Source organism: Periophthalmus magnuspinnatus, chromosome 3, assembly GCF_009829125.3.
Source record: "Periophthalmus magnuspinnatus isolate fPerMag1 chromosome 3, fPerMag1.2.pri, whole genome shotgun sequence".
Lineage (NCBI taxonomy): Eukaryota > Metazoa > Chordata > Actinopteri > Gobiiformes > Gobiidae > Periophthalmus > Periophthalmus magnuspinnatus.
This window is the reverse complement of record NC_047128.1, coordinates 28,460,049-28,476,358: the sequence shown is the minus strand read 5'-3', so window position 1 is coordinate 28,476,358 and position 16,310 is coordinate 28,460,049. Positions and strand designations below refer to the sequence as shown.

General features: G+C 39.0%; 1 protein-coding gene across 1 annotated transcript; it reads right to left on the bottom strand.

Moving 5' to 3' along the window:
- Positions 1-4,165: 4,165 nt before the first annotated feature.
- On the bottom strand, positions 4,166-15,471 carry loxl1 (lysyl oxidase-like 1). Its single transcript, XM_033989439.2, has 7 exons — positions 14,098-15,471; positions 10,677-10,785; positions 9,612-9,749; positions 6,749-6,905; positions 6,512-6,607; positions 6,076-6,191; positions 4,166-5,499 (listed from the first exon to the last, which is right to left on the bottom strand). The coding sequence occupies exons 1-7, from the start codon at positions 15,155-15,157 to the stop codon at positions 5,493-5,495; spliced, it is 1,683 nt and encodes a 560-aa protein (XP_033845330.1). The 5' UTR covers positions 15,158-15,471; the 3' UTR covers positions 4,166-5,492.
- Positions 15,472-16,310: the final 839 nt, after the last annotated feature.

Genomic DNA, 16,310 nt, shown 5'->3' with positions numbered 1-16,310 from the left:
CCTGTGAATTCACTGCTCTGATGATGTCACTGGTCCCAAAGTGGGCAACCTGGGACCTGTAGTGAAATACGTTTCTGCCAGAGTGAGAGGAGGGTCTCCTGCAGCTGACTTCATCATCAATACTCTCCACAAGCCTGGAGAGGGAGAAAGAGAGAGGGACGGGTGGGGTGGGGGTGGTCTGATTAAAGCAAGAAGCCCATCTTCCCTCTACAACATCCAGTCATTTGTTCCAATTGCTTGCGACTCCAAACAACAATATCCCAAGTTCAATTTCAGGAAAGGAAGGGCTTAATGAGAATTTATTCACGGGTGCTTTGACCACATGGACCCCAGGGACACAGGGAGAATCTGCATATCCTCTGTTCAACTGATGACTCAAGAGAAACAACAAAATGAGTTGTGAGATGGGCAGGAATGCCAGATGTGAGAGACAAGCAGCCATCAAGCCTAACACAGATGAGAGCTGTTTGTTAACTCACTCAGATACGTATACATGCAGTGGAGTCAGCGCCCCATAAAGTGTGTGCGCGATGAGCTATTATCAAAACAAATGAGGCAGCCACTGCAGCTGCATGTAAATCAGAGCACCATTTAAATGCTCTCAGCTCTGAGCCTTTTCCCCGTCTGTGGCTTCTCATCTGCCACTATTCTGCCTCATACAAAGAGAAGCTTTCCCTCTTACCTTTCCACTGCAGCTGTGTGTTTGTCCCTTCGCAAATGAGGGTTTCTTCACATCTTTATTCATTTAATTAGGTCACAAGTCATGCTGGAGCCACAAGATGAATTACCTGTGGCCTTGATAGTGTGCCGCTGTAGACTGCAGAAATTACACCTCAGGTCTGCCGAAGGTATTCTACTTTGCCAAACCAAACCCATTCTCTCTTTGCTCCAAATTTAATCATGTCCACATAATGCTTAGGTGAAGAATGGTGGGATCTAGTCTGGCCCTTCAGCAATCACTCAATGACAACTTACAGTGAATGGTGGAAAGAGCAATATCTATTATTAGACATGAGTGCACTTTGGATCAGATAGAAGAGAAATCACTTAATAAAATTGTTACTTGAAAAAACGTCCTGACCCCTGACCCATAAAGCTTGCTACTGAGATAAAATGCTTATTAAGTTAATGCAAAATGCATCTGTGTAAAGCAATGACATCCAGGCAAATTGAAAGTGTTTGCTAAGGGTTCAAACATATATTCAAGTACAAGAAAGAAAAAGATACGCCAGTGAACTATTTATGGGTCAGTAGGCCTACAGCTAATGATTATTTTAGTAGTTGACTAAATATTTGTTTAATTTTTTCTTTTGCGATGAGTAGTTGACGAGATCAGTGATGGTGTTGTGCATTGAGACTTAAAAATACAAAATCAGACAAAAGTTTATAGTGACTGAAGTCTTCTTAATAGAGTTGGTAAGTGGTGGTGTCACTTCGGGGTCCAACTGGCAACTTCACAACTGTTCTAGTTTTAATTTTGTAATTTTTATTTTTTTAATATTTATTTTTTATTTATATTTTAAAATATTATTTTCACTTATTTATTCATTTATTTATTTATTTATTTATTTTATTTTGTTACAGTGATGCCTGCCATGGACCTGGAAGGGACATCACACTTAACAACTCTAAAGGAAATATTTACTGGAAAAATGTATTATTCATCAAAATCACAAATTGTTTATTCCTTTTTGACATTTTGATTTAATAATACCTCTGACTTGGTTATAATAAGTTTAACGATTAAGATCAAAATACAACTATGATTGTTGTCGACTTGTCACAATTAGCCAATGAATCATTGCAGCCCTACTGGTTAGAAGTAAACAAACCTCTGAAACAGACCTCTGACGGGGTGATGCTTGATATTTTCCCTTCCTCACCATCAGCATCAACAAACTCATGACTTGCACTTCAGCCAGCCTTTGTGTTTTCAATGACATCTCACCACGGAGAATGTTGCAAGATCTAATCAGTCCTGCTTCACTTCACTTGATCTGTTTCCTCAATTAGGTAGTGCGCTTGCAGCTGTATGACTCTTGTATCAGATGTACATAGGTTTTCTGGTAGAATTGGGGCTTATTGAAAAGTGAAATATCAGTCTCGGGATTTTTACGGCTCCCTCTGCAGATCTGCTGTTCATCGAGCATCGCACGTAACAGTTGGTGCCTAAAGCCAAGTATTTACATGTGTAATGGATTTGCTCTTATCATGTCTAAACTGGAAAACGTGCAGTCTGGAAGAGTTTCTCCCAGACCTACGCTACACTGCACTGTGAGTGAACTTGCCACATGCACTTCTGATCTTGTGCCAGCGCTTTCCGAGTTGTTACTGAGGATTAATTCAAGCTACAGCCTGTTGCTTCACATTCACTAACACATAGTCAGACTCCATGTTGTGTTTGTGAGACAATTTTAAATTAAAGCTGCACAATGTACTAGGTTCTACTACTCTTTGTTTCCATTTGGACGTTATTTAACATATCTATCTCCATGTAAACAAACTGGTGACACATGATTGCAGGTCAGATCTGCGGAGAGACGACCCCATTCACACTAGAATACATTTTTTTAGAATTGATTTGATGCCAGCTGGATGAGTATAACTGCATACTTTATAACAGACAAGGTAAAGTAATAACATTTCCAGACCCCCCAACCAGAAAAACCATTACACATTAATATGCTGTGACTTCATATACCCCACTATTGCCTCTAAAAACTACTAAATGGCCCTGGTAAGTAGATTTCTGAGGACCACACAGTTTTGAACTTCACTTGACACGCATGTAGATAAGGGCCTTTTCCACCACATGCTGTTCTTCTATTTAAATCATTCGGGGTCATCAGTACTTCAACTGTGCACTGCCAAAACAGATCCAAAGTGGCGCAGTATACTTAAACTTGTACTGCCAGTTTAATGCGTTGTGGCTTTTGCTCCTCTTATCTTTGCACCATGCTGCTATTTGTGCTAATTTGCCCCCACGGTCCCTTTCTGTTCCAACTGCTTTAGTTCTTGCTATACTTGACATTACCAACACTGTAAAACACATTTACGTTTATATTTATGTTTGAGTTGGGTTTTGGGTCTGGTGATTGTCCTGTCTGGGTTGCCTCTGTGTCATTTATGATTTCTCTTTATCCTGCTTTCCATAAACACATAAGTCGTCATGTTTACAGTATGTTCACACTGGTTGAGTTATCCATTATCGTGTCAGTAAACATTGATCTTTGACACTGTGAGATAATGCTTGAGGCGGTGTGCGGCTGTGTACTCACCATTACTTCTATAGACGGATAATGCAAAATCACTTTCCTATCTGATGAATGACCTAGCTGTTGGATATCGGTGTCAGTAGTTTACCACAGTTTGTCTTAGTAGAGCAGTACAGATCCTCACTAATACTAAGCTTCTCAAACCATCATCATTTTCAAAACTCTGAAGCAATTGAAAGATTAAAAATAATATTCAGTGTCACGTACCAAGTCTGTATGCCTAAATAATACATAATGTAAAAAAAGAGAGCATACACCAGTACACGGTATATAAAAAGTCACACGATACATAGAACAAATTATAGCTCTGGCCTCTTAAGACAAGTTAGAAAGGTATTTTTTTGCATTTGTCGGTAGTCACTTGTTTCTTCTTTTATGAAAACCCAATAGTTGTCCTGTTGCCAGCAGTTGTTAGCAGGCAGTACATACTGTATGCAGTGTTTACATAGTGTATTTTGAAAGGTCACATTTGCATCTGCGCCTGGACCACTCATCTGGTATACTGAAATGCCTCTATGCATTAAACATATCATACCTAATGTTTTATGAGGTGCAAGGTTTCAGGAAGCTGTCATAAGTGTCATATATCATTAGTTTTAAGTCCAGGAGTAGGTCTAAGGCATTCTCACACAGGCCAGTGGTGGTAATGAGGCAGCATACTCTTCCAATTCTATTTACTCAATGTGTAAATGCATTTCTGACAGGTGTTGGCTATTGGAAAAACACAATTTCTATCACGACTTGTCAGAGATGGCTCACAACTGTCACCTGTATTTGTTTTCTGCTTTCCTAACAACATGTCAGCGCTGAATACACCAACAGAATGAAAAACATATTATCATTGCATTTGGTCATTACACTTTGAAAATATAAACACTCAACCAAGAATGTAACATTATATTATTTATTTCAGTTACATCTTGAATATGTCTTTAGGCTTTGTCTGAATGACAAAAGATGTGCTTTATAGAAGGGAAAGGTGGGGAAAATACATTACAAATTACATCTCAAGTACAGAGCTAAAAATTTCAAGAATTTAAATTTAAGTTATGAACACAAAACAATACAATAAATAAATGCTTAATAAATGCTTAAAAAATATATTTGTGTTAATTGAACGTGTGAAATGGCCACAACAATCAAACCCTATGTTTAGATTTGGCACTAAAAAACATTGTTGTGTCTCTATCCCAAATAGCCAAAAACAAAAGTGCCATTTTGGAAGTTCTGCATCACTGAATTGTGCATATTTACATTCCACAAAGGTTATATAATTTATGTGCCATCTGACCAGTGCTGGTCGCTGCAGAAAAGCGCCTAAGGCACCACTGACTTGAAGCTCATATACTGTGGATCATCTATGAGTGAGTCATCTTTCCCACAAAACACCACTTTTATGCCAGTGTGACATTCAGTTGCTATTTAAACTGAAACAAAAGGCCAAATGATAGGCTGACATTATGGAAGGCTTCATCGGACACTAGCGGAGACAGATTTCATGTTGGCTTTACATAATGGAAAATTTAAAGAAAGCTTAGAACACTGAGAAGACAAAAACAACTGGTAGATTTTCCCAAGTCTGTTAACACAACATTAAACAGCAAGAGCCTGAAAAAATAACATCCAAGACTAAAACACTGAGAAGCCATGGAGGAGAAATGTGTTGTTTTTTTCTGAGTAGGTGTATTGTGATTTTGCGCACATGAATGCGCAGAAAAAACTTGGATATCTAATTTTGTTTATTCGTTGGACCGCAGCTGAACCCTGACTTGTCTAAAGCCGCTCATTTTAGCACTGGCACCATTTCACGCTTTATTTATAATTTACACAGAGCTGCACGGTGGGGGACACATAAATGTGTGTTGCCGTGTGCTGCCACAGTAAACACTTTCTTTAAAAGTCATTGATGTTTCTGCACATAGAACTGAGTGAAGCTACTGGGGACAATATTATAAAATACCTAGCAGGGACGTGAACTGTGGGTCATTATAGGAATATTGCTATGTATTGTTCATTACGCAGTATATATAGTAGCTGTGTGTGTGGTGGTCAAACACACACACTTATCAATGCCACTGGAGCCATTGCTCATTGCTATGGATGCAAACAGTACAAAAAACAGTGAAGAAGAACATCACCCATAATCATGACTAATGGACTCCATTCACATTTCAGTGGACTAATAATCACTCTGTACGCCAGACATCCAGTGCCAAATCAAGACCTGCAACACATAGCACAAAATAAACCGTAAATAAATATAAACAAAGCAACATGAACAAAATAGAAATACTAATTTAGAAACATATAATTGAAAACATAAAAATAAATAGTTATCATCTTAAATCATGTGATTCCTAACATAAATTGTAATAGTCTTTTAACAGCAATGATGGAAAAAATATACAAACTATAAAACATTATAGAGCATCTTTCAATACGGCACATTTAACGTGTTGACTTCTCTGCAAACCATATTGCACCTGGGCATTTGAACCTAATGAGGCTTTGCCCAAGAGCTTGTCTTCAATAGGCAATAAAGTAGCTCTGAGTGCAACTGATATACCTCCTAATAGTGCAATTTTAAAACTCCTTATGTCTGCCTTTCAGGGAGAATGTGAAAGTTTCACCATTTATCTTAAGTGAAAATGAGCCCGTAACTCATTAGATCATTATATATTTCATCTTGAATCCTATTAAGTCCACTGAAAATAACACTGTTTTGTGGTTCAATTGTGGTACTTCACGAGAAGAGTCTTTAACGCTATGACATAAAAAACTGTGAAAATGTCATACTCACTGGGAGAGCTTGCAGTTGGTTGTCCTGACATAACGTCCTGTGTAGTGAATGTTACATCGGACCACGTTGTTGGTATAGTCTGATTCCCGCACCAAGAACTTGGGATTGACCTGAAGCTGTAAACACAAACAACATAATTTAACAAATATATGTAATGATCATTCTAAGTCTAAAGTGATAGTGCAGCACAGACACGTTTGATGTGATTTATGTGCAGCTCACACTTGTATTGACTGAATGAAATATGCAGTGTTCATTGGGATGGATGAGAAAGCAGCAGCTAAGTCACGGAAGACTGCAACCAGAAAATCTCAGGAGATCTTCACATTTGAAAACTTTAGTAACCTCATCATTATTGCAGAAGCCAGATCAATTTGATTTAATGACTCCCTGTTTCTGTCCACAAAGTTATTCCAAGCATCAATCTGGCTCCTACCTTTAGTATGTAGTTTCCAGGCTGAACATCTGTTATATCGATCCACTGACAGTCAATATCAGCATTGTATGTATCATAACAGCCTGGACTCAGGCCCTGCAAGAAAACAAATGAATGAGGACAGTGACTTATACACAGCAAACATACAGATTGCTTCTGCAGCATGCAGCAAATTTAATACAGTATTGAAAAAGCACAGTGTAATTTATTGGTGTGGATAGGTTTATGCTGCCGCACCTGCGTGTGAGCTGTGCATGCGTAGCGTTTCAGATGTCCAAAGTCACAGGTAGTGTCCTCCAGACAGAAGCTGGCCTTGTGTCCCTCGGCCACTTTGCGTCCAGAGCTGACTTCAAGTAAATCATAGTGGCTGAATTCATCCATGCTGTGATAGTGTCTGAAAGAACACCACCAAACGCTCGGATTAGACTCAGTAAGGGTTGATTACGATGTTTTCCAGGACTTAGACAATGACAAAGTCACAACATTGTATTGTATTCACTTGGCTGACCTCATCTGTTAACACGTGTTAATGGATGTGATAATGTGGCACATAACAGAATACATTATAAAGGTTAAACGGACAATGAGAGCTAATTAATAACAACAATAAAATACTGCTGAAGCAAGACATCACGGCCTTAATGATGTATGAATGCTGTTAATTATCCCATATCCGCAGAGGGGATGGGAGGTGCCTTGTGTTTGAGTGAGAGTTGAAGCTCATGACATTTACTCTATTATGTGTACTGTTATGAGCCTTACAGAAATAGGAAGATAACGTGAACACAAAGAGACAAATAAAATTGCATATTTCAGATTTCAAAAAGTTATTGATCTAAATAAGGAAAGTCACAGGTTTTACAAATAATTGTCTAACACAGTGCAATATTTTGGTAGTGACATAAGTGTCCAGGCAAAGCTTGAAAAGCTGTTGCATAGTTTTTGTGCCTTACGTCATGACCCAGATTACAAGAGAAAACTTTCTGGAACAGCCATTAAAAATACAAGGAAAGGGTGGAGGTAAGTTCCACTGAGCAGCTGACCAACACACTTTGAATTTATTTGGATAGGTGAAAAAGCATAGGACAATTTTTGATCTGACTATGTACTGCATTACTGACCTGTTTCCATTAACATGTACAGTAAATGCATTCAGGGTTAAAACATGTGGACAAACAGGGTCACTCAAAGCATACTTGATGAATGATGAGTGAGAAAGAGGTGAAAAGGTTCTGAGATTAGTATAATAGCAGCAAATACCATTTTTTATATCAGAAACATTTTATAATCTGAAAAGTTAGAAAAAAAAGCTTAATGATGAATAATGAAAGAAAAATACTAAGATTGGCGAGGTCATGCATTATGGTGTAATGACAATGATTAAAACATCTATAGATGTATGGGAATTATTATCAAAAGTATTAGGACTTTTAATCTTCTAACACACTTTTGAATGTGAATGATGGCTGCTGGAAAAATGTAGTTTCAGTATCGATACCTGCTCAAATTAGTATATTAGTTTTAATATTTGTATTGATGGGTTTGCAGGGTTGCAGTTGTTGTTTTTTTTTTTTTTTTAAATACACAGAGAATCAATGTTAAAAAGTATTGACTAAAGCTTCAGGTCTCACTTTTATAGTTTCATAGTGTCTCCTGGTCAAAAAGAAGAGAATTTGTCACACAGATGTAACTAATTGTTAGATGCACAAAGAACCAGATATAATAAACTAAAACTGGATGTTATTGGAAGCAGCAATATTATCTCCGATAGTATTGGGCAGGATGTAGGGCAGAGAAGTATCTAGGCCTTCCAGTAGTTATTTCCCCAGAGATTTGACACCCAGCGCCGTGTTCTCATGAAGAACCATATTGTTGCCATCATATTTTAGCAGTTGTGTGATGCGATTGACAGAGTGAAAAACAGATTGATTTGTCATTGTGATCACAGAGCCAGTGGAATGATTGCCTTGGCCTGGTGCCTCCTGGGAACCACAGTGTAAATGTAGACTGATGTCAGACAGCTACAACACTGCCAATCTCCTAACAGCCCGCTCACATTCCTCCAAGATGAGCATGGAGCAACAGGGCCTGGTACTCGCGACAGCTTCACTGAAATAACACCAGTCCCATTTGGAGTAGATACAAGTGAAATATAACACATCTATTAGTCTAGAGTTTGGCACCGGACCGTTGAATGAGTCACCACTTGCAATATGAAAACAATTAAAACAATATACTCATAGGTGGTGCAGTGGGAGGAATATTGTCATTGTGTCCTTAAGCAAGACAGTTCACCCACCTTCCCTAGTATGAATGTGACGTAAGTATTAATGTGCATCGTACACAGATCAAATGCATTATTATTATTATTATTATTATTATTATTATTATTATTATTATTATTATTATTATTATTATTATTATTATTATTATTATTATTATTATTATTATTATTATTATTATTATTATAAGCCATCCATAACCTTGCACCTCTGTACCTCTCAGACCTCCTCCATATTGCCACACCCGCTTGCTCTCTCCGCTCCTCTTCCTCTCTCCATCTCTCTGTTCCCTCAGCCCGGCTTGTCACCATGGGGAGCAGGGCCTTCAGCCGCTCTGCTCCCCAGCTCTGGAAGTCTCTCCCCCCGACCTCCGCAATACTGACACACTCTCACACTTCAAATCCAAACTCAAAACTCACTTGTTCAGACTGGCATATTCTTTATAATCCAACTGCACTGTCCTTTTCAATGTTTGTTTTTATCTGCATGCTTTTAACTGTATGTTCATAAATGTAGATTTGAACTGTCTGTAAATTGTAAATTGTATTGTATTGTAAAGTGACCTTTCATGAAATATCTAAAGCTATAGAACCAAATCTTTACATACACTTTCCAAATGCAGTCAAAGCACATGTGGACCAAAAGACAAATAGAAGCACTATGCGTCCAGATATTGAATGCATTCCTTTGAGATAACATCAGGCTAGACACAGGCTGTAAATGCCTCTAAAATGGCTCCATGGTTACAGCTGATAGTGCAGCCAATAACGCAGGTCCAGCTGATTAGGTCCAGGATCTGCTCCTCATTACAGACTTACTGATGACAGCTGTGCCACTCCCATGTGCGACGTGGCCTGTTAGGCATGAAGTCAGCGGTGCCCCGGTTCTTCACCCTCTGTGGGAAACGTAGCAGCACCCTCACGTCATAGTCAGATGTTTCAGAGCTGTAGGCGGAGCTAAGGAGGAGAACAAACAGGTAATACAATTCATCAGACAGGAGGGCTCCAACACTCATTTGGGATAATCTCATCAATTACTTTGCAAATAATCAATAAATATTAACTGGAGTATCTAAAATGCATGCCAAAAGACTAACACTGCAGCAAAAAACACAATACACTTAAAATCTATAGAAGCATTCAGTCTATTTATACTATAACCTTAAAAAAGAACTAGATGTCTTGACAGAAATAATAGTTTTTAACACTTCATCCCCAAAGAGGATGCTAGCCTAAATAAACAGGAAGGAAGTGAACACAATCAGTAAGGTGTTGTACAATTTGCTTTGGGGGTTCACAGAACTACTACTATAGGTGGTGTTGACATTGGAGTATATGGCAAATTACACCAGCCCATCTGTTGGTGATTGCTGCAAACTTAGACAGGATATGAAGGGCTTTGAGCGATCGCTGTGCTGGTGATGAGAAGAGGGCAAACAGAGGAGCTGTGGGGACACTGCTCCTCCATCAATTCACCGCCAACTCACAGGTGTCCTCAGAGGGTCCAGGAGAAGGGCTTTAGGTGCATCAACAGCCAATAAAAACAAGGCAAGTGGCAACATTGTGCCATAAATTTGGCTTTTGTTTGAGTTCTATATTTTATCACATTGATTTTCTACTGTTAAATTGTAATTTTATGGGTGCTAAAGAACAGACACTGGTTAACAAGCTATAATGCGGCATTTGCTTCAAAATCATGACTAGTTATAAACCATGTAATGCTGGATAAGTGCATTTGTAATTTACTTTTACAATTGTTTACATCATTGTATTATGCAATCTTGTACAAGAGGTCAAATGCAGAAAGGTTTCACAAGTGTCACTGCTAAATTTCCATTAATTCTAGTATTCAAGAGTAGCTGTGGACATTTGTGCATTACTTACCTGGAAAGACATTTTTCCTCAGCAGCACATCGCAGAGAATACATGTGGGCTCTTTGGATGTAGGTGGAAGCTTGAACATAGTTTGGATCAGGGACCAGGTCAGGCAAACCTGCAAAACAATCAGAGAGAATATTTTGCAATATTACTGATATTTTTGGAATGTTTTACAAATATGTAAGAACATAAATGGGACATATTTGTAGTTCATGTCTCAAACATTCAAGTTAATATGTTGTAATGGTAAATTTACTTATATTAGAGAATATTGGGTACATTCTTTGAAGTACCTTGTTTGGCATAGGGTTGCATCTTAAATGTTTAGATCAGACCTCTCTCCGGTGTATTAAATGTTTCCATAAAAGCCTGACAAACAAAACGTCCAGAGCATTTTAGTCTTCATGTTTTATTACCTGATATTTATAGTGGTGCTGATGGAAGCTTTAATTTGGCCTCAGAGCAGAAACAGGGCCCGCTGCTCCAGACTGGGTCACAGTGGAGAAAGCTAATGACCGCTAATTACTGTATTGTGCATTCCAGATTATTATCACAGCTTTTAATGAGGCACTTTTGCTCTGTGGGTCATAGAGTCAGGCTGAGGTCAGGTGAAAGTGCAAAATGGGTCATTCTCAAATAGTCTGCAATGTATAGTACATTAAAAATACATTACATTACACAGACGCAGTAAAACAGCATAGATCAGTAGTGTAAAGTGATAAAACAATGACCTCATTGTTGTGGTAATTGCTTTTATGGCGTTACAATGTTTATAAGATGTTGCCTTCCTCTTTAGTGCTCTACAACATAAAAGCCTTTTGTATCTGTCCATGTCCCCCTCCTGCAACTAGTCACTGTCCATGATGTACCAACCCTCAGGCTCAAAACAACTGGGACTGTCTTAATTGCCAATTGTGCTTGGAAATATAACATTTTATTCATGAAACCTGAAAATGTAAAAAAAAAAAATAATAATAATAATAAAATAGAACCAAAATTATTAGGCCTGACTCATTTGAAAAGTGTTTCCTAGCTCCTCAAATGATCTGAAAATGATGAAAAATTATAACCATTGTTATAACAACTTAAAACAAAATATTATATCTTTTGAAATGGACAAATTCCTCAAAATATCACATATAACAGGAAGCTGAAAACCATGAATAGACAACAAGCTAAACCAAAATAAAGACACGGGAAATGGGGCTTGTACATGCTGTTTTTAAAATGGGCCATTGACCAAGTCGGCAGACAACCTGAGGTCAGCCGGAAGAGCGAGACACACAACATGAAGAATGCTTGAATTGTTTCAAGTGATTCAAACTGTTCCCTCAAAAAAGAAATATGCCAGCAAGGCCCACTGCTTTTGTGTGTGCTTCACTCTGCTTCAGGTCACCCAGGCCAGACACTCAAGCTTAACAACTCCAATGCTGTGTTTCCACTTGAGGGACCAAGGAAACATCAACTTTGACAAGTATTGCTTGTGTTCATTTTATTTACAAAACAAAGAAAAAGAAAAAAAAACTGCAATAAAGGAAGACCTTGTGGTGACCTTTAAAAGAGAAATGTCTAAAGAAAGGTTAAAAACAATAGCAGAAACGTCGAGATGGATTGAGCTTTGTATTTTATATTTGCTCATGATTTAGTGTGTGATTCCTCCTGTTCAGTTTAAATGGGCTTTACCTTTCCAGTGATTGTGTAAACACACTCATAGCTATCCCAGCTGACACACAGGACACAGGGAAGGACAGACCAAACCAAACCGTGTCAATACTGCAGGACCAGGTTTTCTGCTCTCAACTCCATTTCTCTGCTCTCCTCTCCAGATAGGCTTTGTTCTCAGTGCCCTAATCTTTTGAAATGTGAAATTGGGTCTCTTTCCGAGGGATAAAGTGTATTGAGAAGCCAAAGCTGATCAGCTTCCGACAGCATGTGACAAAGCCACACATTACACTCTAAGTGGGGCACGGAGAAAAGATACAGAATCTCACCAGGGTTTTCTCACATTTATCTAGTATAGGAAGCACTGAAAGAACTACAGGACACACCTCAAACTACTGTGATTATTGACCTTCATTTGTATGAATGCATTGTGTAGCAATGGATTGAAGTGTAAATGCCAAATGATGCACTAATGTTTTGATCATCTGTGCTTATTATGAATAGTTAATTATGAATGTTTACAGAATGTGTTGGGAAAAAAATGAGTTCCAGCTAAATAAATGTCAGTGACTGATTTATGCAAAGCCATGAAAACAAAAACTTTAATTTAAGGACAATTTGAAAGATTGCTTTGATTTTATGCAGCAGCGTTATTTAAAACTCATTATATTTAACTAAAAAACATAATATCTTGCAAAATTTGTCTTTTGCTATCATTAATGAAAAAATGTAATTTATATTAAAATTATACGCATATATTCTTGCATAACAGAGCGTGTCCTGATTCCTGATCACTATGTCGCAAAACAACTTTCTAATTAACTGTCAATAAAATTACAATTAAACCTTAAAATGATGAACACAATTTTACAACCATAGTCTTTAAGAAAACACTAAGTTGACCTACAGACTCAAAACAATTACACAGGACACAGGAATGTTGACGTATATTTGAAATGTGGTAACTTTATATGAACTTGATACTGTAGATGTTTTCTTAATCTAATTGAACATGTTTTGAATACCTCAAAACTCTCTCCCGCAGCGATGCATTTTTTACTCACTTTCACAAGCACAATACTGATTAAATGCTTCTCCATAATTGCTTGTAGCTGAATAAATGCACCCCATGTGTTAAAGGGACTTTCCATGTTTTGTCCTCCCCCTGGATTCACTGTACTTCTAGCTCTTGACCCCTGCCCCCATCCCCCTCTAACACACACACACACACACACACATACACACACAACCCCCCTCCCACACCCCTCTGCTCTGTTTAAGTCATAAGTCCCTGTATGATGTCACCACTACCTTCACTCAACTGCACAGCACAGCCTGAAAGTGCACAGAAACACAGAGGTTCTTGTGTGCTGGCTGAACAGCTGGTTTCAATAACCTGGAAAGATTTAGATTGTGTCCACTTTGCTTGCTTTGTAAACAGAAACGGTTGAACGCAGATAATATTATCTACTTTGAGCATTGCAAAAACATAATGTATTATACTAGAAAAAGGACTTTGAACTCCTATGGGACTTGAATGGGGGTTCTCATGTTCAACCATAACCTAAAACACATGCTACTGCCATACGAGTCTTTCATCTTTACAGTTTAAAATGGAAAATTGATTCAAATCAGCAATCAGTCAACAGATTTTCTATTTTCAAGACTATTTTAAAGATTTATTTCCATGTCAAGTTGAAGTAATTTAAATGATATTAAGAAAACACACATACTTGACATATTTTACAACACAAGATTACGTTACCTCTCTGATCCGGCCGGAAAACATTCCCATATGGGCTTTCAGGCGCAGAGTTAGGAGAACTTTGTCCTGGTGAAATTGGCTGAAGGAACGGTGGCTGTGGTCTTCCAAATGGTGGAAACTGCTCATACTGGGGGCTTCTTATTGGTGGCTGCCCAGCTGGTCCACTTTCAGAAGCCTGCGCTGCATTGGGGACCGCGGGGTTTGGCACAGCAGGCCCGGAGTTCCCATTATAAAGATTGTGTGTGTATCTGTGGTCTAAACCATCTGAAAATGGTGGTTGTGGTTGCTGAGGTGGTCGGGGTGGTGGTGGTGGTGGTGCTGCGGGATAAGGTCCGGGTCCATAGGGTGGGTAGTATATGAGGCCATCCTCAGTGAAATCAGATGGCGATCCAGGAAGTATTGGCGGTGGGTTAGCACCATATACGCCCCCAGTTCCATACCCTCCACCGGGCACAACAGGTTGAAAAGGTGGTTCATAACTCCTCACAGGAACGTCCCCATAACTAGGATCATAAGGTAGTGGTTGAAATGGAGGCTGTGCCGGCTGTGGTGGATAGGGGTACTGTGGGTATGATTGAACATTGTAAGAAGATCCAGTAGACGGCCTAAACCTTGAATTTGTGGATCCCTGGAAGGTCCCGCCACCACCCGTCCCAGTTGCGGTCTGCCTCCAGTTATCAGGCACTTGTCCAAAACCAAAAGGATGTCTCGCCTGTCCACGAACTGTGTCTGACGAACCTCTGGAAGGTGCTTGACGACGCACATTACCTCCTTGGCGACGAGTGGGCCGGGTTCCCGAGTCAGCTACAACCACTCGAGGTGCCCTGTCCTGAGAGCTGGCCCCGGCAGGCACATACTCGGCTCCACTGTTGAGCAGACTGAAAACTTGACCGTTGTTTTCCCATTGGATAACCTGCCTCCAAGGAGTAGCACTGTCCTGGCCTTGTCTCCGACTCTGTGATTGTGAAGCCTCCTGAGCATGTCCTACTTGCAGCACAAAACATAGTAAACATGCATAAACAAAAGGCACCATTCTATCTTTAAATACAGTGCAAGTCATGGCTGCAGATCCTCCCAGGTTCACCAGCAAACTCAAACCACCTGTCGAACTGTTAGCAACACATGTATGTCCTCCACTGGCACATTCAGCTTTGGTGTGGACAAATGATGACAAAATAGGCTTCTTATTGAGGGCATCTGCAAAGTTTTCCTATGAACATTCAAAAGCTTAAAAAGTAGCTGTTGCTGGGCATTTGTGCCAAAAGAAAATCCCCTGACTTCTTGTCTGCTTGCTAGAATGCGTGTAAGTGGCTGTGCATAGCTCCCCGAGAAAGAAGTGCCTGTCTACTGCATGACTGCTAGCGTCTATTTGCCTGATTACTTACAATGGGCTGTGAAAAAATCTGAAACTTTTTAGGAGGGGAGGTCCCACATGGCCCTAGTGCTAGCAATGTTCCCTGGACTGAAAACCGCAACAGCCAAAATTTTCATTCATTTTCTGGCAAAACGTCACAACTTACTGTAACACATTTCACAATCATTGACTTGAAGTCTTGTTTTTTTTTTATTATTTATACAAGTTAGATAGAAACAATCTGCACAACAGAGATGTCTTGTTCTAGTTTGGCTTAAACAAATTAAAGTTCATAGTAATGACATGCAGATGAGAAACAGCATTTAAATAACAGCTACCAGTGACATCATGTCATAATGGAAGACAATGAAATTATTTACTTAGGACCAGTTTAATTTGATTATTATTTGCTGTTTACGATATTCAAAGCAATGATGTAAGCTAGCACATGCAACATGACCTCATTGTATAACCCTGGTTGAGTCTGTTTAGGATTATCATTTGGGGAAACTATGGGACGAATACTCCACCCTAAAATATTGAACTGAAGTCAATTAGGTACATGTTTAAAGCTGCACGTCCGTCACATGCACAATTCTCATCTCCACCCACATTTCTGCCTGATGGTTTAACTAAATGCACAAAGGAAGACAAACAGGCAGACCTAAATAACTACTAATAATTGGGTGCTTTCCAAATTCTTATTTTTGTTATTCAGGCTGGGATAATTTAGGTATCATTACAAGGCATCAGTGGTTCAAAAGACATTTTTCTACCCTTAAGAACATAGAGGAACACAGTGGTCATGTACACCGCCAGATATGGAGATGTTGCACAAGATTACATTTTTATTTTTGGG

Coding starts and splice junctions, on each gene's coding strand:
- loxl1 (XM_033989439.2), bottom strand. CDS start 15,157: ATGACTTGCACTGTATTTAAAGATAGAATGGTGCCTTTTGTTTATGCA. Junction 10,786..14,097: donor TTTCCGGCCGGATCAGAGAG/GTAACGTAATCT, acceptor ATTGTTTTGCAG/GTTTGCCTGACCTGGTCCCT. Junction 9,750..10,676: donor GAGGAAAAATGTCTTTCCAG/GTAAGTAATGCA, acceptor TCTCCTCCTTAG/CTCCGCCTACAGCTCTGAAA.